General features: G+C 49.6%; 2 protein-coding genes across 10 annotated transcripts in view; one reads left to right on the top strand and one right to left on the bottom strand.

Annotated features, from left to right (window-relative positions):
• The window catches only part of fnbp1l (formin binding protein 1-like), a 48267-nt gene extending 33935 nt beyond the window's left edge, over positions 1 to 14332 (top strand). Inside the window, exons 4-15 of one of the 2 annotated variants that reach the window (XM_035413720.1) lie at positions 1234 to 1381; positions 1648 to 1710; positions 2176 to 2280; positions 2595 to 2723; positions 3083 to 3229; positions 3599 to 3802; positions 7438 to 7547; positions 8203 to 8335; positions 9017 to 9111; positions 9390 to 9532; positions 10721 to 10879; positions 11720 to 14332. In XM_035413720.1, coding sequence (XP_035269611.1) covers positions 1234 to 1381; positions 1648 to 1710; positions 2176 to 2280; positions 2595 to 2723; positions 3083 to 3229; positions 3599 to 3802; positions 7438 to 7547; positions 8203 to 8335; positions 9017 to 9111; positions 9390 to 9532; positions 10721 to 10879; positions 11720 to 11727 — 1444 coding nt within the window. In that variant the 3' untranslated portion in view covers positions 11728 to 14332. Of the gene's footprint in view, positions 1 to 1233; positions 1382 to 1647; positions 1711 to 2175; positions 2281 to 2594; positions 2724 to 3082; positions 3230 to 3598; positions 3803 to 7437; positions 7548 to 8202; positions 8336 to 9016; positions 9112 to 9389; positions 9533 to 10720 lie in introns of both variants that reach the window. The other variant, XM_035413719.1, reaches the window with a different exon arrangement.
• Positions 14333 to 15377: 1045 nt separating this feature from the next.
• Positions 15378 to 26910, bottom strand: part of bcar3 (BCAR3 adaptor protein, NSP family member) — a 76198-nt gene continuing 64665 nt past the window's right edge. For 7 of the 8 annotated variants that reach the window (XM_035413709.1, XM_035413710.1, XM_035413711.1 and 4 more), the window contains 9 exons: positions 25242 to 25370; positions 21024 to 21463; positions 20378 to 20478; positions 19106 to 19869; positions 18323 to 18438; positions 17905 to 18076; positions 17579 to 17690; positions 17244 to 17450; positions 15378 to 16541 (listed from right to left, as the gene is read on the bottom strand). In XM_035413709.1, the coding sequence (XP_035269600.1) occupies positions 16366 to 16541; positions 17244 to 17450; positions 17579 to 17690; positions 17905 to 18076; positions 18323 to 18438; positions 19106 to 19869; positions 20378 to 20478; positions 21024 to 21463; positions 25242 to 25370 (2217 nt within the window). In that variant the 3' untranslated portion in view covers positions 15378 to 16365. Of the gene's footprint in view, positions 16542 to 17243; positions 17451 to 17578; positions 17691 to 17904; positions 18077 to 18322; positions 18439 to 19105; positions 19870 to 20377; positions 20479 to 21023; positions 21464 to 25241; positions 25371 to 25765; positions 25791 to 26910 lie in introns of those variants that run through there. The other variant, XM_035413717.1, reaches the window with a different exon arrangement.

Raw genomic sequence — 26910 nt, 5'->3', positions numbered from 1 at the left:
CCCCCAGTCCGGCGACCCGTAAACACAGCGAGACGGTCCGTGTCAGAGCGACGCACGGCCAGACGGTGCCCTAATGGGGGGCGCGGGGGCGCGGGGGCACGGGGGCGCGGCGCTGGCAGGGCAAACGGAAGCCGGTGCGATTCCAGACCGGCCTGGACTCGTCCCGAGCGCCGTGGCGCTAATGGGCTCAGCCTGATTCTCGGCCGGGACGGGACGGCTCTATAAAGGGCATCCAAACACAGCCCTGGAATGCCGCTAATGAATGGCGTTAGACACGCCTCATTTAACCCTCCGCTCCGCGCTCGTAAAGCGGCCCGCCTGCGCTCATTGGCCAGTGCGGTGGGTGTTTTAACGGAGGGAGGCAGGGGAGGGGGGGGGGGCTTTTTCGGTTAACGACCACCCGGGCCCCCTGCTCGGCTGGCGGGGAAGTGCGTGTCGGTGTTCGTGGGAGAGAGGTGCATCGTGGGGAATTTTTAATAAAGTTAGACGGACTGACCTGGGGGAGGGCAGAATGCTTTCAGTGTCAACATGAAAACAGCCGCATTAGAATGTGTGCCTGTGTTTCTGCTTTCCCTCCACTGTGGGGATGGACAGAGCATGCTCCATTCTTTAAAACAGGGGCCTCCAGACTATGGGTCGCAACCCCATGTGGGGTCTCCTGATTTGAGGATTGGGTTGCCTTAAAATTTTGGAAGAAAAAAGAAATGTTTAAATAAATGTAAATGTAGGCTGCTACATGTCGAACATCACAACAACCCAACTTTAATAAAGCAGTGATGCACAAGCCGCTGTGGTGTAGTCAGGGCTAAAGCGTGTTGTTGGGCACGAGCCGCGTGTTTGGGTGGGGTGTTGGGGTCGCGTAATTTGCAAGCATTCCTTTGGGGTCGCATCAGGAAAAAAGTTTGGGGAAGCCCTGCATTAAAATCACGTGAACACGTCTCCGTATGTGACTACGATAATGAATCTACAGCCACACAACATGGGGCCTCCATCTTCACACACTGTGTATGACTGAGGCAAAGATCAGCTGGTGTATATTTAGTGCAATATTTACACAGCTTAGCAGTGCCGATGCCGAACCGTATGCAGCTGTGTTTTCAGGGCTGATGGTGAATAAATAAGGGCGTGATCCTGTGGGTTTGTTAGCGACAGACTGCGTTTGATGATGATGATGTGGGGTGCGCACTGAGCTCTGCTGTGAACACGCGCTCTAAGAGGCTGTACCGCTCGCAGGTTCTCCTCATGCCTGTCCTTCTACGCCATCCTGAACGAGCTGAACGACTACGCCGGCCAGCGGGAGATCGTGGCCGAGGAGATGGGGCACAAGGTGTACGGGGAGCTGATGCGATACGGCCAGGACCTGAAATCCGAGAGGAAGCACGTGAGTGAGAGAGGGAGAGAGAGAGGGAGAACGCCGCACCGCCCGACTGCAACAGAGCTCAGCCATTACCAGCAAATTACACACCATCAAACAGGGCACCGCGCTTATGTGATTATCTGTGTGTGTGTGTGTGGTGTGTGTGCCTGTGTGTGTGTATGTGTGTGTGCGTGTGCCTGTGTGTGCGGGTGTGTGCGTGTGCGTGTGCGTGTGCGTGTGTGTGTGTGTGTGTGTGTGTGTGCCTATGTGTGTGTGTGTTTGCTCCACAGCACCTGGCGGAGGGCCGGAAGGCGCAGCAGTATCTGGACCACTGCTGGAAACAGATGGACAATGTGAGTGAGTGTGAGGCAGAGGAGGCAGAGGGCGATGAAGAGGGACCGCCCGCAGGGCTGACCCGTTGCTGCGGGGCACCGCCGCCCCCAGTCCGCCCTGCGGGCGCGCGGAGAGTCCGTATTCACGCGTACCGTGCGCCCCTGCGTCCGACCCAAAGCGTCCCCTCGTCTCTCCGAGCCCCAGGGCCTGTGCGTCCGCTGCCAGCAGCAGCTGAATCTCGCATTAAGTGTTACAGTGCAGTAATGCTTTAGGTATTTGTCTCTGATGCAGCGTCATATAATGCGACGCAGATGTCCTGGCGAGCGCGAGCGCGTATCGCATTTTAGCACCGCGGCCTGTTTATCTGTTTGAGCTTCTGCGTTTGGGGTTGCGCGTCACATCCAGGCACATTCTGAGAGGGTCCAGTCTTTGATTGAGCCCTTTTCTTGGCGCGTTTTGTTTTGCCCCCTTTGCGAACTCCTCAGAGCAAGAAGAAGTTTGAGCGGGAATGCAAAGAAGCGGAGAAATCGCAGATCAGCTACGAGAGGCTAGACAACGACGCCAACGCCACCAAATCAGAAGTGGAGAAGGTAGGTGCCGTTTCCTAGCATTCAGCTCTATTCCCATGGTCACATCCCACTGTTGACACAATCTGCTCAGTAGGCCTTCTTGGTTTAGCAAACCCATTGAAAGAAACATTACTGCACATCTGGGCCACATAATGTTTTTTCATTTGCTTTTTATTTCTTCCTCGCACAAAACCGATATTCCTGAGAGGACAGGTTTTAATAGGAGGATTATAAACGGATACTTCTGTGGTAATTCGTGCCGGTTTTACGTGGCGGAAATGACCCGGGGGGGGCGGGACGTGCACGTCGGTCGTGCCCTGTGGTGTGCGTCGTAGGCGAAGTCCCAGCTCTACCTGCGGACGCACATGGCGGACGAGAGCAAGAACGAGTATGCCGCCCAGCTGCAGAACTTTAACGGGGAGCAGTGGAAGCACTTCAACGTGGCCATCCCTCAGATATTCAAGGTGAGCCGCCGCCGCCGCCGCCCGCGCACCTGTGCCCGCGGTTTCGCCACGGTGCCCGACCTGTGCCCGTCAGCACACACACAGCTGTGCCCGCGCTTCATACCCACTCTGTACTGAGTGTGAAACTGTTCTGCAGACACCGTAGTGCCTGATCTGTGCCCATCCCCACACCCACCGCTGTGCCCGCTTTTCGTCCCCGCGTCGTACTGAGTGTGAAACTGTTCTGCGGGCACCGCACTGCCCGACCGCTCTGTCTGACCTGTAGCTGTGCCCGTCCTCTGTGCCCGCTCATCGTACCCGTGCTGTACTGAGTGTGAAGCTGCCTGATCCGTAGCTGCGCCCGTCCCCTGTGCCCGCAGAACCTGCAGGACATGGACGAGCGGCGGACGGTCAAGCTGGGCGAGACGTACCGGAGCTTCGCCGAGGTGGAGAGGCGCGTCATCCCCATCATCTCCAAGTGCCTGGACGGCATGGTGGTGGCCGCCAAGTCGGTGGACGAGAGGAGGGTGAGTCCGTCGCTCGGTTTAAAAGTGCACCGGGAGCTAAGCAATCCCTTCACCCCCCCGGTCACCCTGAAAGCGGCTCTGCCAGCGACTCTGCGCTCGGCTAGCCGGGTCTGGAACTCCTCACCCTCATGCTGGCTGACTATAGATTCCCACCAGCAGTGCTGCACCTCGTTAGGCGGCCATGTTTTTATTTGCTTGCACACGCTCCTGACATAGCACACGCTCTATAAATGTCTTTCTCAGAGGCATGACAGCACTGTTCCCTCTAAGGGTTTGGCCCTGAAGCCCTGTGGTCACCCGCCTGGTACTGGTATGGCTGCGCAGGGTCATATCCTTTTATAGACCGTACTGTCCTGTCTGTTTCCTCAGGATTCGGCGATTGTGGTGGAGTCATTCAAGTCCGGGTTTGACCCCCCGGTCGACTTCCCTTTCGAGGACTACAGTCAGAACATCTACCGGACGGGCTCCGACGGCACCATCAGCACGCCCAAGAACGAGGCGGTGCGGCCCGACCCCAAGCACTCCGTGAGCAGGGCCAAGAACAAGCTGTGGCTGTTTGGAAAGAAACCCAAGGCAAGGGCGGCCTTTGCCGTTATTCCTGTGTTGAAGGAGTGATGTAATTTAACCGCTGCTTTTGAAGCTCCCGCTTTTAATGGTATATCGGAGGACAGGAAGCTGGCACTGGCCCGAAACACTCCCAGCGCGCTGACAGACGAGCGAGGGAGGCGGCTCCCGGCATGCTCTCTGTTCCGCTCCTTATTTAGGGCAAGTGTGGAATTAGCGGTTTGAAGGTTCAGGTCCCAGCTGGTACACCGCTGCCGTTCCCTTAGCAACGCGCCAAACCTGGCGTGCTTTCGGAGAAGGTCTCGAATGAGCTATGCAGTGCAAGATACTGTAATTTCACCATAATAAAAGGCATCTGCAAATAGGTAGTCATTACAGTTAGTGATTATGCATACGGTAGCTTTGGACCAGGGTGTGCTTTTATTTGCTTTTGGTGGGTGAGTTGTGTTAAATGACTGGAGTTAACACATTGGACGTGGGCCACCGTTGCAGTGACCCGCATGCGGTTCTGCGTTTTCTACACCTTCACATGAAGTGCACTTTGTCCTCTCAAAGCTGTAAAAAATGACTTGTTAATGAGTAACTCGTTGGTGGGGCTTCGACGTGTACTGGCTTGCCTTGTGTTCCTGTTTTTCTTCATTTCAATGTAAATGCTCCGCGTCTAATTAATACAGATATGTGTGCACTGTTCTTCTCTCTAATCTGTTATTTTGCACACTGATGTGTGCAATACCTTGTCGTAATTGTCCCTTGATATTTTCTAGCTCTTTGATATATTTTAGGATAACAAATCTGTTTATCTGTGGATTATTATGTGGACAAAACAAACGCATGAAAGATGTTTTATATCTCTGCCAGTGCTTGGCTTGAAGAGGAATGTTGAATTTAATATGCTCAAGATCCCTTTTTCAGGGAATGGCTAATGTTTGGCCAACCAGCTGATGACCTGCGTTTGTTTGAACCCCAGTCTCCGCCCACCTCCCCTCCCCCTTCCCGCCCCTGCTCCACTTCCAGCCATTCTCAGTCGCCCAAATTTTCGAGCGACCCCATAGCGTACTGTCTGTCCGAAATGAGGACGGTCAAACCCCGAATCCCGTCCTTCCGGGGTCTGAAGCGTGGGGTAAGAGGCTAGCCCGGCGTGTGGAGTGTGCAGTGTGTGTGCGGTGCCATTTCCCTCTCACTGCATGAATCCTCTGTCTGTTTGAACAGGAATTATTAAGGCACGGCCTTGCAGTGTTACCGTCTCCACCGTCCTGCTTGTCAGTGCCTGAGCTGGGCTGAGCCGTTTCCCAGTCCCGCCGCGGTCAGTGATGTGTTTGGGATGGGTAGATTTACCGTGCTGAGTCACCATGTCATCGGCTAAACGGTGACAGCGACACGGTGGAGCGGGTGTTCCGGGGGAACATTAGCGCAGGGGGGCATTGATTAGCTGTAGCTCCAGGTAGGCCGATGCTGGGAATGCTGCTGAGGCTGGCTTTAATCTTCCTAATGGATGGGCGGGGGTAAATCACTGGGACGCCTCGCCGCGGGACGTCCCGTCCCGTCTGCCCTCTGAGGAAGGGCGGTGAGGCACGCGCCCGTCCCGCTGGAGTTATATCCGTACCGGCGGTGAAATATCTCCAAATCTCCAATTTCACCGGAGCTGCCTTCCGGGGTTTGGAATCAAGCTGTGCAATCGTATGAGTGGATATGCAGAGGCCTCAAAATGTGTTCATTTGATAACGGAACTGGAAAAGTTCCAGTTGAAAATGGCCTCACGAAAGGTGTACAGTCATTACTCATGCATATAAAAAGCCACCTGACTTTTTAATTTATTTAGTTACATCCAGGGTTGTGCTTTACAGGGTAATATTTTTTCTTATACAGCACACTGGCTTGTAATCTGTCCTAAACCTGAACCTCTGCTTTTCCCCTGTAATCACAATATTTAGTACAACATATTTCTCTTGTTTGAAAGTGTGAAATTGAAACAAGCCTGAAAGCGTTAAAATGTGCAACGTGGATGCAGCATTCGTGCGTGACTCAGAGTTGGTGTTTGTTGAGCTCTGAGTCACACTTCTCCTGGTTTTTGTGAGTGTGTGAGGTGCACATGCATCGACTCTGAGCACTCACTGTACAGTCAGAGTCCTACCCAGCTCAGCCCAGCCTAGTGCCACCGCTCCCTCTTCCTGTGGGTCTGCAGGGAGTCTTTTTGCTGTTATCTAATGAAAGAAGCCACTGGCAAGCCCCCCAGAGGATGCTGGGAATGGGCTGTGGTCACAATGGCACTCTCTCAGCCCAAAATCACAGACCCAGGTTGTCTGTGGAAGGGTGCAGTCTGGATGGCCACGTTTTATAAAGGGAAAACCAGCAGGGCATACCATAGACTGGCCTTCTCCTGGGCAGAATATTACACAAAGGCACAACTTTACACAAAGCAAATGCTGCAGTTGCACAAGCCCAAACAAATACAAGAGATTCGTATTTTTTTCCTCAAATACTGAGTGAATTTTTTTTTTCTCTCTCCCTTTTTTAATTGCCATTTTACAACCAATGAACTGCACAGTGGTCAGTGAAGCTGGTAAGCTGCGTCTCCCCGGTTCTAGTGCAGTGATGCGGTGTGTGTCCTTCAGCTGTTTATCCAGTGCTCCCTCCCATCTTTCTCTAGAACTTTCTCTGGGAGGAATAAACACTCTTTTCGAAACGTCTTCTCCTTTCGCTGTGATTCCTGCTGCAGCAGGATGTTCAGCTTGCCAATTATAAATTACAATCCTGAGGAGGCCTTAAAAGCACGGGGTTTAGCCAAGAGTCCACGCAGTGTGGTCAGCTATTTAACCGTTTCAAGATTAGGCATCCACATGGCTTTGTAGCATTTATTCCCCTCCACTCATATGGGCATATGTTGTAGATGTGTATAGGTGTATGCTTACAAATATACTAGTATTGAGATTATATATATATATATATAAAGCTTTACTTGTGTTTTAGCAAGCTGGTTAATTCCTGGAAAGAAGTGATAGTGAAACTAGTGTCTATAAAAATGGTTGGTAATAAGTGTGGCCATTTCCTGCTCAGATTTTTAGGTGGTTTCACATATTTGAGCCCTGGCACTGCTGTGTCAGATCCGAGCCAGCCTTGTCAGCCGGCAGGGCCAGCCGTGCTTCCCACTGTGGAAAAGAGACGTTGGAGGAGTCTTCCATCTTGGCCTGATTTGTAACTTGTTAAAGCGGCGGGTTCTGCGTTGGTTCAAGCCGTCTCCAAGTTTGTGGTTTGAGTCACTGTAGCTACAGCGAGGAACTTCCACTTTTGCCTCTCCACGTTTCTCACTCTTCGATGTGTGACGTCGCACCTTTCTGACCCTCTGAAGCAGGGTCCTCAGTCCTGTTCCAAAAGGGTTGGTGTGGGTGAAGACTTTTGTTCAAACCAAGCGGTTACACACCTACACCTGATTCTACTAATCAACCTCGAATCTCTGCTGAGGACCTTGATTAGTAGAATAACAATACGTTACTGCTTGGTTGAAACAAAAGCCTGCACCCACACCGGCCCTTTCTGCGTAAGATTGAGGAGCCCTGCTCCGAAGTTTGCCGTGAGCAGCCCGGTGTTTCTGTGGTGGCGGCTCATGGCGTTTCTGTGACCGCCCTGTCGCATTTTTTCCCGCGTAGGCCCCGACGTTGGAGGACTTCAGTCACCTTCCGCCCGAACAGAGACGCAAGAGGCTGCAGCAGCGGATAGACGAGCTGAGCAAAGAGCTGCAGAAGGAGGTGGACCAAAGGTAGGGTGTGTGTGTGTGTGTGGGGGGGGGGGGGGGGATTGTCATGGCAGCAGTGGGAGGTTTGTGAGCACAGTCCATCGGATGTCCCGGCGTAAGTGTACTTTCTGTGCAGAGCTTGTTGGCTCCCACCTCTGTGACGTCGGGCCAACGCTTTTTGTTTTGGAAAACAAGAAAACAAAGGAGGAACACGGCGAACAAAAAATAAGGTCGCTGGGCTGATTGCACAACCTACCCTGTCCGCAGAAGCCAGGAGAAAAGGTGGTGATGTCAGAGATTTAGACTATTCCAGAAATAATTTGTTTATACATAATGAACATACTGTTTGCACCTCGAGTGTTCATTGTGTTGACGGTGTTTTTCACTGATTTTGAGAACGCTCAATTGTCATATTCTATGCTATAGTATGTTAGACACTCATATGGATACGTGTGTTTAATGCAGTGGGTAGAATATGCTGTTTATGCATCTCGGTATTATAACAGATGGTGAAATTTCTCCCCTAATTGGAAAGTGTTTTCCAGCCGAACTCCTTGTGCGGTTTCTAATATGGTGTATACATGGCACAAAATGTGTGTTGACCAAACAAAACTGAACAAGCCGCCACTGTCTGTATTTTACAGTCTGCTTTTTCCTTGCCTGTGTCTGTGTGTGTCAGAGATGCGCTGAACAAGATGAAGGACGTGTACGAGAAGAACCCGCAGATGGGAGACCCCGGCAGCCTGCAGCCCAAGATCTCCGAGACCATGTGCAACATGGAGAGGCTGCGCTCGGAGATCCATAAGAACGAGGTGAGAGGCCCCATGACCTCACTCTTCCCCTGCCTCCTCCAGCCTTTACTGGAGCACAGCGGTCCACGCACCTTCTCTGTGGAGTTTGCAGTTTATCACTGCGCCTAGCAGGAAAATGCACAGTTTCCTTTTTAGAACACAGAAGATCTATTTTACGATACCCATGATGTACTCGGTCAGCACACCCCCCCCCACCCCCCCACAAGACGGTGTGGAACAACTTAAGCTGCATTTTTGGATGGGACGGTAGAAGTGTATTTGATACAGTCTGCTTTCAATTAATCAAATCCACTTGAAATCCCGATCATAAATAAAATGGTTGCAGGTCATTCTTATGAAAGATTCAAAGGGCTTATAGTGTATCAAATGACTGAAGATGTTTCAGTAATCATGCAGGGCTATCTTTAGTGTACGCCGTTTAGCTGTAGGACAGCCATGTAGCTCTGTGTCGTGAGCACCACCTGGAGGACACACGCAGTCATTACTTTTCCTTTGTCAGTAATTGTCCACAGACGGCATTACACCGGATGTGACTCTGCCTTCTGGGAATAATTCCCTGGGGCTATACTGAACTGTGTTGATTTTAAGACAATTTAAAGAATTTTTGGGGTCTAAATAGGTTAAATGTATGTCTGACTGTGTGTGTGTGTGTGTGTGTGCTCGTGTGTTTGACTCTCTCAGAGCTGGCTGTCGGAGGTGGAGGGGAAACAGAGTTCGCGAGGAGACCGACGCGCCAGTGCAGATGTCAACCACCATGCGCCCCACGGCAGAGAGAGGTCAGAGGGCATCGAGTCCCCACAATGCACTCTGCTCCACGTAATGGGAAAAAGGAAGCTGTTTAATGCTAATTTAACCACCAAATCTGATACTCTAGCCAGCCTATTAATACTCAGGGTTCACTTTGCATTTGGATTGGCTGCAAGCTGGCTCTGATGTATACACTGGAGCTCAGTACAGAGAGCCGAGCCTGGCCTGGATGTGGAGTCTTACCTGCGCTCTCTCTCTCTCTCTCCCTCCCTCCCTCCCTCCCTCCCTCCCTCCCTCTCTGCTCCAGTCCTGAGGGGAGCTACACTGACGACCCCAGCCAGGAGCACCGCAGCCCCCCCCAGCCCGACCCCCACGAGTTCGACGACGAGTTTGAAGACGACGACCCTCTCCCGGCCATCGGCCACTGCAAAGCGCTCTACGGCTTCGACGGTACGATAGAGAAGAGTGCTGTCTGCGTGCCCCGCATTCCTCTTAGTGTTTCTCATCGTTTATAAATAGATTAACTATTGTATTCGTTTGTTGTATTTAAATACCTTCATTCTTTTAAACATGCACTTTCAAGAGACATTGAAACCGTAAGGTGTATTTTAGTATTAACCTCATTCAGAAAGCTTTTTCATGGCTTTGCTTCGACTACAGCTTAAATGGTACAGCTGTTTTAATACAGATTGTTTGAAATCATGAGCTGATATAACTGGTTATGTATGAATGCGTAAGTTCCTATTCAGGTTCTGCTCAACAGATTGACAAAGCACAGAATCTTACCCTGTGTTTAATTTTCTGCTGCAGGAAAATGTATTGTAAGTGTGAAAGTAGCTAACGTAATTTCCCAGATAGCTTTGATGATTTTTTTTTTCACATTCCATTTCTGAGAATCTCTTGCGGCACAGTTCCCAAGATCGGCTCGAGTGTTGCCTAGGAGCACTTGGCCTGTCTCCTCCTGGAGTGTGTTTTGCATGGGAATGCTGCGGGGTGTGTTCATACCTGTGGGTGCTGCAGTTATAGATCTGCAGTCACAGATATGTGTTTGCAAAAATCTGGCTGAAGTACTCACAGCTAATGCATTGTAAAATGGCACGTTCCTGAAGTTGTATGCTAACGTGAACGTTATTAGCCTATACAATCACCCCTGCCCCCGTATGTTTAACACGATCCTGAGACATCTAGGCTGCACAATGTGATCTATGTATCTGACATCTCTGCTGAGTAAGTTTTCAAGAGCAGTAAACCCAGTAAACCCATGTCAGCGGTTCCTGCCCATCGATTGGCATGCGAGTCAAATTCACTGGGACTACACAGATCTGCTTAGGCTGTAACATTGGCTTAGTCTCAGTTGAAAAAACTTGGCGACTTGCGCAGACATATAATCTTGAAAACAGATATGTATGAGAGGAAAGCAAGTACGTGGAGTAAAGTGCGTATTGTTAGCCATTTCAGTTTTTGTGTGTGTGTGGGCTGAGTGTCTGATAAGTGTTATAGAGCAAAGGAATTACACATCCTGACATAGTGCATTAACAAGTGTTTAGGTGCTAAGGAGGAAACGGAGCCACTCTGATCAGTGGTCTGATCTCTGAGCGTGCTGCTCTCTCTCTCTCTCTCCCCCCCCTCCCCCCACAGGGCAGAACGAGGGCACGCTGGTGATGAAGGAGGACGAGATCCTGTACATCATCGAGGAGGACAAGGGCGACGGCTGGACGCGTGCCCGCAAGCAGAGCGGCGAGGAGGGCTACGTGCCCACGTCCTACGTGGAGATCACGCTAGAGAAGAACAGCAAAGGTGCGGTCACCTACATATGACGCACGCGTGACTCTGACAAAACTTGGTCCTCCTCCTCCTCCTGCTCCGCACGCGCGGGCCTCCCCGAGCGGGCGGCGGCCCCGCCTACTCACGCCGTGAGCTCACGGACGGGGACGCGCTCTTATTGGCCTGCCCCCCCCCCCCCCCCCCCCCCCGTGGCTCTGCGCACGCTCTCTACGTCTGAGCGCGCAAGGGCGGCTTCCGGAAGGTTCCGCACTACCTTGGGGACCGGCTCTGCCTGGGGGAGGATCTGCTATTTCATGCGTCCCAGCTTTAAGCGTTATTTATGTTTTTAATTGTAACTGATTTGTTCATTTTTTTTAAATCTTTTTTTACAAATTGTTAGAGAAATGTGGCATGTTCCTTAATTCGTCCGATTCCTTCATTTACAATCGATCATCTATCTGCCACCGTTTTGTGAACAAAAAGGTTTGGGAATGGTTTTCCTCCATTTTGTGTCCCCTCTCGTCTTATGGAGCACAAGGGTCTTATATCACTGTCATTTTATGTCACGGTTTTACCTGGTAAATCAAGTGCTTATTTCCTCTTCATGCTGTTGGACGTTACTGCGTTTATGCCTCCCACACTTCAGACTAAGGCGGCCACCCACTGAACATGAATAGCTCTTTTGCGGATACCTCACAGGTACTTTTTAGCCTCTGGTCCTTGTAGCCCACCTCTTTAGCTGTGCGGTGTGCGTTAGGCTCCCCACCCGCAGGTGCGTGGCGTTAGCGCGCCGCGTGGACGCGCGTAGGCGCGGGTGACCGTGACGCCTCGCGGGCCCAGTAACGCTCTTCTCTCTCTCCTCTTGGACTGCAGGTTCCTGAGTTGGAGGCGTGCGCGTGTCAGTCACGGTTTGGCCAGGCGTTGACGGAGGGTACACGCAGTTCTCGATCTCTTGGGTTTGTGGGGAGGGGTTAGGGGAGTTTCCGAGAGGTTCAGCGGCAGGGTTGCATGTTTGCATGCAGGCATCCATTACCATTTAACATCATTCCACAGCAGCGGAGGCTTCTGGGAAACCTCTCGGCGAGGCACTTTTGCTGCCAGCCTGCCTTTTACGCTGCTCTGAGCAGCACGTGCTTAACATATACTGGGCAGGAGAGCTAGACGGGAGAGGCTAATAACAGGGTAGATTACTGAGTCAGGGTGTCTGCACCCCAGAGAGAGCTGGGATTGTAATAAAAGTGTACTTCATGACCTTAGGACAGTGTCCAGCACTAACAGCCTGCCTCGCTCCATGCTCACCCCCGTGTACAGTACGGAATGTCTGCCTGTGCCGCTCTGTGTGCTCGCCGTAACACGTTCCAGCATGACTCCCGACTCGAACCGCGGGCCCACACTCAGCCGGGCCCTAGACGCATCTTGTGTTTTTAATATTCCGCCCATTTGCATCTAAACTTGTCTGTCATCCGATTCTTCTTCCTCCTCCTCCTCCTCCTTTTTTTGTGTCTTGTGGTCGTTGCTTCACTCTTGATACATTTCCCCCATGCCAGTACCTCCATTCTGAATGTTCAGTTTTATGTTGCGCTGTTATGAGTCCATGTTGCGCCAAAAAAAAGAGGTTAGCAGCTCAGTTTAGAAGCAGAAGCAGAACTGCAGTAGCCCCACGGCAAGCCCGCGCCCCACGGCTCCCCACCCCAACCCCCCCCGGAGTGAGGCCCCCCATCCTCCACGCTTCTCTCTGCACCAGCACCCCGGACCAGAGCGAGGGAGAGAGGCGCAGTGACACCTACTGCCCAGCAGGGGGCACCTCTCCGCCACGCAGGAACAGGCCGCAAAGCCTGAAGACCCAGAGATTCCTCTAGACAAGTTCACGAAGTCAATGAGAAATACGTTTAAAAGCGGGCAGTTGCCAGTCGACACTCCAGCCCTCCATGCAATGTGTTTGCCTTAATGGAACCAAACAGCGGGCCTCTACCAGCCCTGTGCCAGCCCCACAGTACTGGCACACAAGGGCTTGTTCCACTGCTGGCTGCCTATGGTGCTTCTTTGGAGCCTGTCTCCACACAGCGTCTTCTCCCCCTCCCTCTCCCTCTCTCCCACTCTGTTTATCTACTGCTCTCTATTTCTTTCCCTTTCTCTCTGTTGCTCTCTGTCGCTCTATTACTCTGTTGTTCTTTCTCATTCTCTATTGCTGTCTCTCTGTCGCTCTTTTCATTGCTGTCTCTGTCTCTCTCAGTGCTGCAGATGCTGGGAGAGCATGCTGCAGTTTCACAATGGCTTCCAAAAGAGTGCTGCATCTCCAAAACGTCCATCTTAAGCGCATACATTTGTGAATGTGATTATACATATAACAATGCGTACGCATATTTATGTGTATGCATACATATGTATATATTTAGTTAGTTTTATTACTGGACTTTGTATGTATTAACATCTTTTATTTCATACTGAATGTCTTTCTATTGTGACTTTTTATAGGGTTTTTAATCAGGCGAATAATTCGCTCTTCAGATTTGTGCTGTTTAGCTCATATGTTAGTAATCATGCTTTCATGGGAAACGTCATTCACAATAGGAACCTGGTCTTATCTGGTCTAACTAAAATGCACTTTTTCCCCTATAACATTTTAAATAGAAATGAATAAATGAATGAGTGAATGCAAATTGACTGTGTACCTTACCTTTTGTATAAATGTAGAGGGAGTGGCTGCCGTGCTTTAAGACACTAAAGGCTTTGGCAGCGGGGTACAACGTATAAGTGAATCACCAGCGGATACTGGCCTGTTCAAATCCTCCTGTCCGGTAGCTTCTCCTCTGTAGGCTTTCATTACCCCCATTTTATTTTAACGCTTATAATACAGATTCAATTAAATATGCTAATAATAATTATGCTGCATTGCTGACATGACGGATGCCATTGAGGCAAAAGAGTGCGCATTTCCAATTCATTCTTTTTCCTGTACTATCGAAATATCAGACCAATATAAGAGATTTTTGTCTGGTGGCTCACGGTTATTCAGACGAGAAATATTTCACGTTCTAATTGGGAACTTGAGTAAATAGACGTAAAACCATATATTGGCATAATATATTGCTGTAAATGCTAGCTTTAAGCTGCACATAAGAATAAACTTTTTGAATAATAACTACCGATGTTCAATCTGTAACCTTTATACTCCTTAAAGCTGTGAAGTATCAGAGACGTTTTTGCATCTTAATAAAATGTATCCAGTGTTCTGGTAAGCTGCTGGACTTTATGTATGTATACTTCGGTAGAAAGTCTTTATTAAAATTAATTCTTTTTAATTTATGTTAAATGTCACGTCAGCGGTGGAGGTCGAAGAAAAGGAGGGCCGTCTCGATGTTAGGATTTCAAATGTAAAGAATTCTCTCACGACAAACAGCAGTTGAGTGTGGGGGATCGACAGTTGCCGTGGCGAAAGTATAGGACTGCTGATTGGTTGGAAGCATGTAAAAAAAAAAAAAAAAAGTCTTTTCGTGTGTCTAATGAAAATAAAGTGTATTGCTCCTTCATCACATTTTTATTTACACACCTCCTCTCTACATGTCCCCATGGGTTTCCGGATGCTTCTGTCCTTTGGCATTTCATTGTAATCTAATGGCTCTGAGAAATGAAACCGTATCGTAATGTTAACGATTTCCCGTTTTTGCTAAATTCCTGTCAATAGACTTCGTCAAAGTGTTTCCTTACAGCCATTTTTATGTGTACAGTTTCATAATAACATTCATAATAATTCATAACCAAATCCTTGGCTCATAATTTTAGCTGTTCTTACTAATGATAACCAATGTGTCGAATGAATGTGCACTAAAATATAGCCATCATTATCCGTTGCCATCTTCATCCGCTGAGACTCAAACAGTTGTTGCCTATAAATGAGTATTGAGGTAATTAACCAAATGAGCTACCTGGGAAAATCCATTCTGCAGTATATGAACTGAACAAACAGGGTATATTATTGGTTTAGTTGGATGTTAGTATTAGCAGTGAGTGTCTGCCATCTCTTTCAATACCATTTGCATCAATATGAGGTCATTTATGTGTCACAGTGTATGAGGTCATCTACTCAAGTCATGAACATGATAGCCACAACATTGACCTTGGATTCCCATACAGATATCGAAGTATGCAAGCTTGTAATCGAATACTGCAGCTGTAATTCCATATGTCCATACTGTTGTGCACATTCCTTTTTACTTTTTACTGTTGTGAGACACTTTGATCAACAATTGTTATTGAATTTGTTCTAATAAAAGAAATAAGCAAAAATACATTGTAGATGTTTTTCCATAAGCAAATGGGTGCTCTTCTATTAGTGTCTATATATCTTTAACACAATTGCATTCACTGCATTTAAGGCTAAAAGTCATACTATTTTCCTGTAACCCAGTGTTGTAAACCACATGTGATTGATTAATAACCTGCATTTAAAGACATGATGCATGTAGACAACACACAGAAGGGTTGTCAGTGTTCTTAGAAATATGCATTACATAGAGGCATGAATTCCAAGTTCAGTTAGATAGATGTGTACCTTTATCTTTATCCATTTATTTATGTGTACACAGGATTCCATATAAAGATATTAAAGTTATGTAATTATTTACAGTCATCTTTCAGGAGAAAATATATTACATAGTTTAGCATCCACATGCTTACCGTTGAACATTATTAGCTATTATTTACACCATTTTGCACAATGTTAACCAGATTATCACACAACAAACGCCATATAAACAACTGATTAACACATAACAACATCTGTTCAAGCAACTATTGCGGACCTAGGAAATATGTTTTCTAGATTTTGAAACGCTTTTTAATTCGGAAAGTCGTCGGATTCCGATTATACCAAAACGAGAAACCTCCCTCTTGGGGACCTCGTCGTTGTGAGTTCCACTGTGAGATTCCCATCTTCTAGCCTTCCCCCGTGTTTGGCACTGAGGAAATCTGTCTTATACTTCTACAAATATCACGTAAAGTCTCTCCCTTTTAAAAAGGGAACTATATCTCAGTCACTACTTTAGTGATACATAGAAGTATTTCCTTTTCACACGAACACTTTGAAGAGCTCCAGTGTTGTCATTGCCCATTGGGCATTGAGTGACATGCTGTTTCAGTTCCCCCAAAAACCTGCCTGCAGTGCCCTTCAGCCCATTTCACCTAACCCAGGGCTTATACAAACTACAGTGCTGTTTCTAATGACCCTCCAGTCACAGTGCATGTCTCTTATATTTATCAGCCACGGTGACCTGTCAACAAATGTGGTAGGGCTGGGGGTCAGGGTGTAACTTCAGACAAGTTCAGGTTAAAAATTGATCTTGCAGTCTCCCTCCGGTGGCCAGATAAAGGCAGGACGGCAGTTGGCTCTGCCGGTTCAAACACAGGGGCATGGGGGGCCGTGGGCAAAGCAGAGCGCTATTTGCATTCTCGCTCCACTGCGATTGGCTTTGCCTCTCCTTACGTACGCATGCGTACGTGCGGTCCTTCCAGCCTCAGCTTCAGAGCTCGGTCTGCTTGACTCCCGGCTCCAGCTTCCTGGACAGGGCGTTGAGGATCAGTTTGAACTTTTCGTATCTCTCCGTCTGGTTGACCGTGGCCCCTCGGCTCCCCCACAGCAGCCGGAGCTGAAAGTCCGTCTTGAAGATCTCCAGCATGTCCTCGTCAGGATTGAAATCTTCAGGCGACGTGAAGTAGGGAGGGTAGAAAAGAAAGCATGACTCATGAGTTTCATAAACAACTTGTGCTCTGCTGATTTCCAAATTATGCAGCTCTAAGCCAGTCAGAGTTACTTGAGGTCAATGCTGAAGTAACCTTGTTTTTCAGGCTCATGACCTACAGTAACAGTACTAAAAGCCTGACTGATGAACAAATGAAATGGAGATGCACTGTCATAGGCCAATGGTCATACTGCAGTTAAAAAATCAGATGAATAGGTGGAATTCCAATTTGACATAGCAATTCAAGCCTACTCAACCAGTGATTTAAAACATAAGGCTAGTTTTAACCAATCACATCGGAAGAGAAGGATCTTACAAGTTGTAACTTCCTTTTCCAGATGCTGTAGAGCAGGGCTGCCTAACCCTGTTTTTGAAGATCTACCATCCTGTAGGTTTTCATTTCAACCCTAGTTTTGTGCACCTGATTCTACTACTGTAATTATCAACTCAAAAAAGATCTCTAGCTGTTGAATGAGGCGTGGTTTGTTAGGGTTGGAGTGAAAACCTACAGGGTGGCAGATCTCCAGGAGCAGGATTGGACAGGCCTGCTGTAGAGAGACAGCGTCTGAGGTCTAGGCTGCATCTGAAGAGCCTCTACAGGTGTTCCAGCTGATGACGGTTCCCCGCTCTGCTCAGGGTGCCTGGCACTGGGCTCCTACCTTTCAGGATGCGCTCGGCGTTGGCGCTGTAGCCGTCGGCGTTGTGCGCCACCGCCCTCGCCACCTCCAGGTGGCGCAGCATGATCTCGCAGCCTTGGTCGTTGTTCTCCCACAGCTCCATGCCCTCGAAGACCACGGCGGGCCGCTCCATCAGTGTGAGCAGGGGCATCAGGAGGGGTACCGTGGTGCTGTCCAGGGGAACATCCACTACGGATCCCAGAAATAAATTTGACCACACTGGTCAGCTGCCCTTTTTTTCTGCTATCAACACATTGACTAACAGCTCCCACTGTAACGGGAGGCACCAAAGAAAGGAGTGAAAAAGAGTTCCTTACCGCTTCCTTCATACAGACCCTTGTAAAAGGGCTTGAGGGACTTTTCATAGATGATGGCTGTCTGTGTGTATTTCCTTCTCAAGGTGGTCCAGGTGTGGTCTAATCTTGTGATCTGTGACCAAGAGGACAGAACCAGGTCAGTGTTGTTAGAGCTGCCGTTTGGAGGAGACGTGTTCGCTCTCAATGAACCGCTGGATCGTTTCACTGCAACGGCCACTGCCCTCTCTTTGCGGCTTTACCTTTGAGAGCCTTCTTTAAGACTGCACTCGGGTCCCACAGCTGGGTTTCCCTGCTGCGCATGGTGATGTGCGCTTTAGAGCGGTTACCTGGGGCATGTCCAGGGCTTTCATGATGGAGGAGAAGGCGTAGAGGTCCCCCATGGAGTCCTTGAGCTCCAGCGCCACCAGGATGAGGCGGTTGAGAGTAGTCGCGCGCTCCTCCAGGCTCCCCGTGCAGCCCAGGATGTCCACCGCCACTCCGATGGCCATGGTGCTGTGCCTGAGGCAGGGACCAGAGGGACACGCTCAGCCCCTGCTACTTCCACCCCGGCACTGGAGCGTAGCACTGCTATCTCGCTACGCGTTACTCACAGTACATCTGACTGATGTTATTAAATTTATTGTAGATGTGGAACAGTCAATATTTGAAAAAGAACACCGAACACCATGGATCATGGGAAGATATTTCACACCATGGAAACAGGAAGGAGGCAAAGTTTGGCACCTATGGTAGACAGGAGTTTACCTTTCCATCAGGTCCTGGCGTAGCTGCCTGCCATGTGGAAGCGTTACCAGCTCCAGACCAGAGCTCACTCCCATCTGACCTTTCAACTCTTCAGTCACATTCAGTATCCTAGCAACCTGTCAGATACAGAAGTTCATACTGAAAGGTTGGCCATTAAAGCATTTATACCACCAAAAGCTTACAATAGAAGGGCATTCCCACTCCCTGAAATTGATATCAAAAAGTTAGTGGTAGTGTTAAAATGTAAGTTAAGCTTAAGTTTGATCTTAAATAAAACAAGTTACAAAGGTAGATTTTATGATGACATTTAGCAAGCTTATGTGCATGCTTGTATTATATAACCTTTGGATATATTGTCGACTGTGCTCCCTCTTGATAAAGTCAACACTCAGTTTTAATTTAATTGCCAAATGACATAACAAAGACTAGTTTTCCATAGCTCTGGACTGTTTTTTTTGTTGTCGTTTTAATTACACCAGTAAAGTTGTCTCCCTCAAGCCTAGGCAACCAGTCATCCAGTCATGGGTTTTTCAGATCAAACTCTGTAAACATGTTTGACTCATTGAGTTAAACTGAATTGATTTTCCTCATTTGGCTGCTGTTGTGTGCCAGAACTCCACCCAAAGAGAGACACGGAGAGAGAGACAAACAAAGCTCGTCACCCAGGAAACACAATGTGCTGACATACTGTATATGACTGTCAGTTTTTTAGGATAAAAAGACCCCTTCACATGATTATAGATGTATTTTGACCACTCAATACTGAAAATATATGGAGTGTACCTGGCAGTCGGCCTGTAGGATGTGCTTGGCGATGGTCCGGTGGTCTTTGTTCAACAGCAGCTCTTTGGCTCTCTTCAGCACAGACATCTCCAGGGGCTTGTTCTCGGAGGGCAGGAGCCTGCTCTCGAACTCTCCCGGCCGGAAGGCCGACGACGTCTCGAACACCGGCCTCCGGAAGCCCTTGCCCTTCTCCTCCGCTCGCCCTCCTTCCTTGCCCCTCCGCGCTCTCTGCAGCTCCGCCTGCGGCCCCTCGCCCCCCTCCTCCTCCTCGGCGCTGTCCTCCAGGGCCTCGATGGCGTGGTGGTAGGAGCTGCGGTCCAGCACGTGTCCAGGGAGGCTGGCGTCCGAGGCGCTGAGGCGGCTCTTCCTGGCCTCCTCCGTCCTCAGCCTCTCCACGTAGCTGTTGCTAGGCAGCGGCCCGGAGACGGCGTCCCACTCGGCCGGGCTGCAGGGGCTCAGCTCGCAGTAGCTCACCTCCGGGCTGGGCTGCTGCGCTTTGGGGGGAGGGGCGGGGGGCATGAGGGCGAGGCGCTGCAGGCGGGGGGAGCGGGGCAGCCTCAAGGAGGGCACCTTGCTGGGCTTCGGCGGGGGCTTGGGGCACAGCTGGCTGTCGGAGCCCCGTATGGCCTCCCCGGCCTGCACCTCCGCGGCCAGCCTCCGCGGTACCGTGGGGCTGAGGGCCGGCTCGCTCCCCGTCCGGAACACGGGGGACCTGGGGCTGCGCTGGGGCTCCATGACCTGGGACTGGGGCTGCGGCCTGGAGCCTGGATCAGGAAAAAAGGTGCAGCTTGTTCACACTCACGCCCTGCGACAGCCTTCACTGTGAAAATGAAGTCATGCTTCTGTCTTTGTTCCCAGTCTGCTCGTAGTGCTGTCTATTTGTAGTCCACATGGACAGCTTAATTACAGTGTCAGGCACAGGCTGAGGCAGTGCTGCTGGCCTCTAAACCCTCTGGTATTCTTACTTGCTCAGAGCAAACCAATTCTCATCCACGTCTCATCTAATCTGGTCTGCCATTCTCTTAAGAACATATCTTTTACCATTTCTGATGTGCATTTCACACCCTTCTCTTCAGCTGTGAGTACAAAGCAGAAGGAAGCCCAGCTGAAAATAATAGGATTTACCAACTTTTAAAGGCCTTCAATGTTTGATGAAGTATAGCATGTAACAACAAAAAAAAATCCCTTTTTAAAGACTGTCCGAGCTGGACGTTTTAAAAAGGCGAGAGGGTTTCAGATAAAGAGAGAGAAAGGAAGGAGACAGGAACCTACCGAGAGGGAGGAAGCTCTCTGACTGATGAGTTTTGAGGGGTCGGCGTCTGTCCTGAACGTGGTTCAGACACGCCGGCTGGCTTCCGCACTTGTCCCGGCTCCTGTTGGAGAGAGAGAGAGAGGCCAATGTGACTGTGCCCCTTAGCACACGACACACACTGAGACCAGTCTACTCACACGCACTGAGAAAACCAAAATGGAGAAACCCGATACTGTACATTGTGAGATACACAGAGTAAAATAGGAACTTGTAATTTGTTGGGATATTTTCTGATGTTGTTTAGCTTGGCTTTGCGAGCGACATTTGGTTATTCTACATCACAGGCTGAGCCTCTGTTCCTTAGCCACAGGAATGTTTTATCCTAGACGTGTACTTATCTGCGCTAGCTTCGCTGCTACGTCCTCACATATGTTGTTTATGAGCTGCCGTTCAATCCCGAAACTGAACTAAGCGATTTCACCTGCCATTAAAAAAATCATCTCATTTTTTTGTTCAGAGGCCTGAAGCTTGGTTAACTTAATGAAAAGATTTACTGGAGAGATAGCACACACAACCGTGTCCTTTCCCTCTGGTAGACTGAGCACGTTACAGGCCTGGACTAGCTGACGCTGAGAGGCTGTACAGCGGGCCTGCCCTGTCTCTCACCTCAGGAGGTTCCCACGGCTCAGCGTTTGGTCCTGGGAGTGCCCGTTCATGATGTTGAGGCTCAGGCGCTTGGAGACCTGGCTCTTGCGCTCGGGCGCCAGGGCCTCCACGCGGACGGCCGCCACCCCGTACTTCTCCTCCAGGCAGCGCAGGGGCAGGCCCCGGTTGATGGGCTGGAAGATGATGGCGCCCACCACCTCGGACACCGGCTTGCGGTTGCCCACGTAGTAGCGCACCAGGGCGGGGACGCTGTCGAAGCCCTCCCTCTCGAACAGGTACTGCACCCGGGAGTAGGCCTCGTTCATGGCCACCACCTTCCTGTTGATCTTGAAGTGCTGCGGGGCATTCTTCCACTGGCAGGTCAGCACGTAGTTCCCCGGGCTGGACAGGGAGTCCCGGATCAGGAAGTCCCCGTCCCGCTGGATCAGGCTCTCAGCCACCTGCGGACCGTGGGCAAAGCGGACACGCTCAGTTCAAGCCTCCCTCAGCTCACACACCTCAATAAACACCGGTCACATTTTTCTCAATTTGGCAAAATGTCTTTTTTCAAGAATGCCAGCAGACTAGAAAATTGTGAAGACTGTTAACCTTGTGTCTAAGGACATCCATAAGCCTTTGGAGGGCCCCCGTTCTGTGAGCCACATCGCCTAAACAGAAGCTTCAGGCTCAAAAGTGTTTTGGTAAAGTGGGAAATGAAATCAAGTGTCGGGCTGAGTCATGTGACCCAAGGCAGCCCCAACTCTAAACCCAAAGGCTTCTCATAAAACAAAATTTCCGTCTCAACATTTTCAAATGAACAAAGGCTGCTTAATTAAAGTATTTATAGCTTATGTAATCAGCTGTGTGTTTTTTTTTTCCCAGTAGAGGGTCGGCATTTTAATTAAAAACTGAGATTTCTAAATTGTCCTCCTCCGTAAAGCTTCGGTAGCACCAGGAAGGAGGTTATTAAACCCGATTAGGATCGCTTGGCAGCTGAAATGTTTTCACTGTGGTTGCATAAAAGTCTTTCATTACGAAAGGTACCGAGTTTGTGAAAGAGCGCGACTGTGAGGGGACAGGAGCTGACTGAGACCACCGGTTAGTGTTGTGTTCCGTTATCGCAGCACACAGAGCTACCGGACAACTCCTCCATTTTCCTCGGCTCCCAGACACGCAGTTCATTTGCAGCTTTGCGCTGCCTGACGCAGGGCTTAATTAGATATTGGCCTTCGAATGCCCTGCTAAACCCGCACATTAAGCACATTAAATCGAATAAGCACGTGAAATCTGCGAGCCACATGCTTGCTCCATATGTGGATTTGTGTATACGTGATGTCATTAAATAAGCTTCAAACGGGAAAACTGAAAAACATTTGTGTTCCAAGCTGTAATTCTGCAACTAAATTTTCAATCACAGAGCGATGCAGCGAACGCGACAAGCTTTTTTTCCACTGTAAAAAGTTCCACTAATTTACACTGGAAAGCCACTTCTCACTTTTCAGCTGTAATAACACAGCTGGACACTCCTGACAAACTATAGCCCATCAAATATCTTTCAATCCCATTAAATCCCTTCATTCCTGGATGGCCTCCCTTGCTGTAGTCGCCTGCACAACACTTGCATGTCATTCCAGAAGGGAGTGAATTGCTTTTAGAAAGCAACGACAGCAACATTCTGCACATTACTCTGCCACTGACAGAAAAGGCCTTAATAAGTGCGGGGGACAGGTTGTTTTCCGCACCGTTCCCTCAGAAACACGCGTTGTCGTTTGTCATCGGTGCTGCTCGATCTGGTCTGACCCGTTCTCGCCGAGCGAGGGGGGGGGGGCGGTCTTGTCGGCGAACACTCGCTGCGTGCCGTGGGGTGCTCTGCCAGACCCGCTGCTCGGCCCTCCCGCCACACGGAAGGGCGTGGCGGGCGTGGGCAATTTCCCCCAACAGGTATGGGGTACGTACCCGACTGCTGCCCCAGAAAATGGCCTCGATCTTTTCCACCCTGCCCCTTGGTGTGTCTCTGCTGTGGGGCTGGGAGCGAGGCGAGGGGGGTGGTGGGGTGGGGGCGGGGCATGGGACTCATACCTGAGAGGCCAGCGAGGGTGCGACAGGCCAAACAGTCACTGACGGAAAGCCTCTCTTGTAGGGCACTACATAAAAAACGAACCCGGTCACCTGCTAGTTCTCCTGTTTAGTGGTGTTAACTGAAAGCTACTGGCTCTGTAAGGACACTCGGTGTCTCATTGGGGACACGGGGTCAGGGAGAGGGCCCCGTGTGATCGATGGGAAGAGACGACGTTGAGCCGTAATGGGAGCGATACAGCGTCAGGGGGGGACACACGTCAGGCTTTGTCAGTGCTTTTTACGCCTAAGTGAGAGCTGATGAAAGCAGGAGGTCGAGGCAGAACAGCCTGAATGCTCCCGTCGGCTCACAGTAATAAGTCACTGGAGCTGACGTGAATAGAAATGCACGTGCCACGTAATAATGCAGCTAATGGTCTGAAACAATATGATTGAGAGCTGGAGTAGTCTGCTGTTTAATTTCAAACTGGCTTGGATTTGTGGGCTGGTATCACACCAATGATACAGCAGCACCAGCACTGTATCATATATGTAGTTCAATGTTGATTTCTGACACAATAGCTAATAATAAGATGTTGTCAAATCAAAGGAAGACTCCTCTTTCTGTTACTTTCTGGTCCACAAGGGGTGCTGTTCAATAGTTTGCATTTATTCAGAATCACATGCATGTTTTGATAGGCTTTGGTCTACAGAATGACAATGGCTACAGTATATGGGGAAATTGGAATAGCAGCCATTTCTTATTCAAGAGGATGTCAAATTATAGCACTTTAAAAAAAAATCTTTCCAGTCTTCTCATCCTCTGTGGTTAAAAATCTGGCCATACCTGTTTGAGACAGGTTAGCTGCACAGGTAGTGGTTTTCCCGAAGCGCCTACAGCCGAACTCAGTTTGCGTGTGTGTGTCAGCTTGCTGTCAGAGTGATCCTGCGGCAAGACCTGACCTAATATTCCTCTCAGCTTCTACAGCTTGTTTTCAAAACAGAAGTGGAACCCCCAGGAGGGCAGAGGGCTGTCAGACTCAGCTGCTCCCAGCCCTCCGTCCGCTTCGCTCTCCTCCCCTCGTATCACACTCCCACCGCCCGCAACGCCGCGGCTGTCTCCTCAAACTGAGGGCTTCACCGGAGGCGCCGTGCCTGACGACCTCTGACAAGCGTTCACTGGACCCACAGGGGCTTTGCAGCTACAGCACACTTCTGGTTCCTCAACTGAATGGAACAAAACACCAAACCCACTGCAAATCGCCCGCACTATTTTTTATTAGCCCTCTAACGCGTTCCCCTCCTGCGCCCAGATTTGGCCATGGGAGAGCTGAATTAACAACAGCACCGTGAGGGCAGAGAGTTTGTGAATTTCACCCTTTTCATACAAGCTGAGCGCCGCTTCTATATATGTGTGTGTGTGACAGGCAGCGATCTGTGGCCTGCATTCTCTCGTAATGAAATCAGCCGCTGTCTGAAAGGGGACACCAGACTGTGTCTGCGGTTAATTCAGAAACAGCGCGTGCTTTCGCAAGGCTGGTCCACTTTCACACGACGTCTGGAGAGACCAAGCCCTCCGTGCCTCGTTTGTTACTCCATTACCGCCTGCCCGTCACACAGAAACAGAAAGTTCCTCAGCCAAACCTGAGCCATGGCACATGTATTATTGAAGTGTCATGAATGGAAGCAAAATTAACAAGGAAAGAAGCAAAGGGATGGCAAACAACCCTCCCATATTTTCAAACACTGCAAAAGCCATTAAATACGTCTTTCTTTGTAAGTGTTTTAATCTTAAGACTGTTTAAATCTTAAAATAAATTAGCTTGTTTTAAGTTCATTTTTTCTTGACAAGTGAAATTGTCTTATCCCACTGGCAAATCTGGAAATGAGTCAAAGCTGTCAGATTAGTTTCAATCGCTTTGCTTTATTTAGAAAAAAAGCAATAGAAATAAGATTTAAAGTGTAAACACAAGATTAAAACACTACGATTAGGATTGGTTTTTCCAGAAAAGCCTGTCCTGAGAACTAATGGTGTGCCTCAGAGAAAGAAACAGGCAGCACAGAGACTCTTGTACAGTAAGCACACGGCTCCTCTCCCATTGAACATGGAAACCAACATGGGACGCCCCCCCCCCCCCCCTCAGACTGGACACCCCCCAGCCGCACGCTGCCCCGTGAGAGTACCTGTCTGGGGATGGCTCCGTGGTACCAGGCGTGACTGCGTGGCTCCTCGCAGCCCAGCTTCAGCTCCTCCTCCAGCTCCTTACGCAGCTTCTCCGGAGGACCCTCCATGATGTACTTGTCCCGGGAGAACTGCACGTAAATGGGAACAACGAGCTTCTTTAGCGCGCTCACAGCCATGGCCGAACTGCGAGCTGAGTGTGTGAGAAAGAGTGCGTGTGTGTGCCTGTACACCTTTACTTTCTCACTCCCTCTCTGTCTTTTCCTGAGAGTGTGTCAGAGATCTCCTCCCCTCACCGTGTGACAGGCAGCGCTCTTCCAGCAGAGCCCCGCACACCGCTCTCTGATTGGTCGAGGCCATCTACCTGCCCTCCTTGATGTCTGCCCTGTCTTCTGTCAGCCTCCTGCTGGAGGCCCCGCCCTCACCTGCTGAGCGCGCTCAGTGTGTCACACAGGAAGCCGCTGCGCTGCGCTGCAGCATGACTCACGCAGACAGTTGCCGCGATTAGCACACAGGGCAAACACACCTTTTCACAGAAGCGGGGTGGGGAAACGCCAGGAACCTGTTCAGAATCCCGAGGCTGAGGGCGTCACTGCCCCCCCCCCCCCCAAAAAAAAAGAGAAATCAAACTCACTTACTGGAACTGGATGAATGACAGCCGTCTGTTGCCGTGCGGCCAATCGGATTTAATAGTTACGCAGTCGGATAATGTTGAGACATGATCATAAGAAACGGTAGTGCTTACTCTGCACTGTGGTTTCTCGCCAGGTTTTCCATTTAATTAACAAGGGTGGTTTATTTAGGTCTCCTAGCCAGATAAAGATACGTATATAAACACAGATAAGCATTCCCCAAAGCCTCCATAAATAGACGCTATTCCAGCCTGCTACTCTGCTGCTTTTTTAATGATCTCAGAGCTGAGAGAAATGGCCTCTGGAGGAAATTTCCAGGCAGTGAGTTTAGAGCCAGGGTGCTGGATCAGCTCAATCTTTGGGAGCCCTCCACCAGTACCATGGTCATCATCCAAAGGAAGGTGGGGGTGGGTGGGTGGGTGGGGGTGGGTGGGTGGGTGCTAAAGCCTCATTGACTTAAGTAGGATTTGTGATCCGGTGACCGGAAAGGGTTATTACATTACATTAACCCAATACTCTCCCCAGCACCCTAAGCAACCCAATATTTTAATGGTATAGCATGAAGATATGTCATCTTTTCCCTTTTTATAGGCTCTTTTTCACAATTTGCCCAATAGATACACTTCTAAGTAGCTTGTGGTGGCCAAAGGTCTCTTAAAATGTATTTACACTAATATTTAACATCCTAATAGTTACTGTAACATTCACAGGTATGATTTGAATCAACGCTTGCAGCCTCCCTGAAAAATGTCAAGTAAATATCAAATGCGACGGCCAAAGAAAGTCTCCAGTCAAAAGACATGTACTGCCAAGGAAAGGAGATCGTAATGATTGTCTAGTGTGTTGGATCTCGCTCAATGCTCATTGCTTTGGGTGATGGTATATTGATCAGAACATCGGTATTGACTTTCCAGTGAAATGTACTGGGTGCTGACTGTGGTCTAATCGGACTGCTGGGGGAAAACGAAACGGATCGCGACTCATCACGTGCATGGTTTCAGAACTTTCCCCAGTAAATACACTGCAGCTGAGGTCTGAA

This window comes from Anguilla anguilla, chromosome 4, assembly GCF_013347855.1.
Source record: "Anguilla anguilla isolate fAngAng1 chromosome 4, fAngAng1.pri, whole genome shotgun sequence".
NCBI classification, from domain to species: domain Eukaryota; kingdom Metazoa; phylum Chordata; class Actinopteri; order Anguilliformes; family Anguillidae; genus Anguilla; species Anguilla anguilla.
This window is presented reverse-complemented; position numbering and strand designations above follow the sequence as displayed.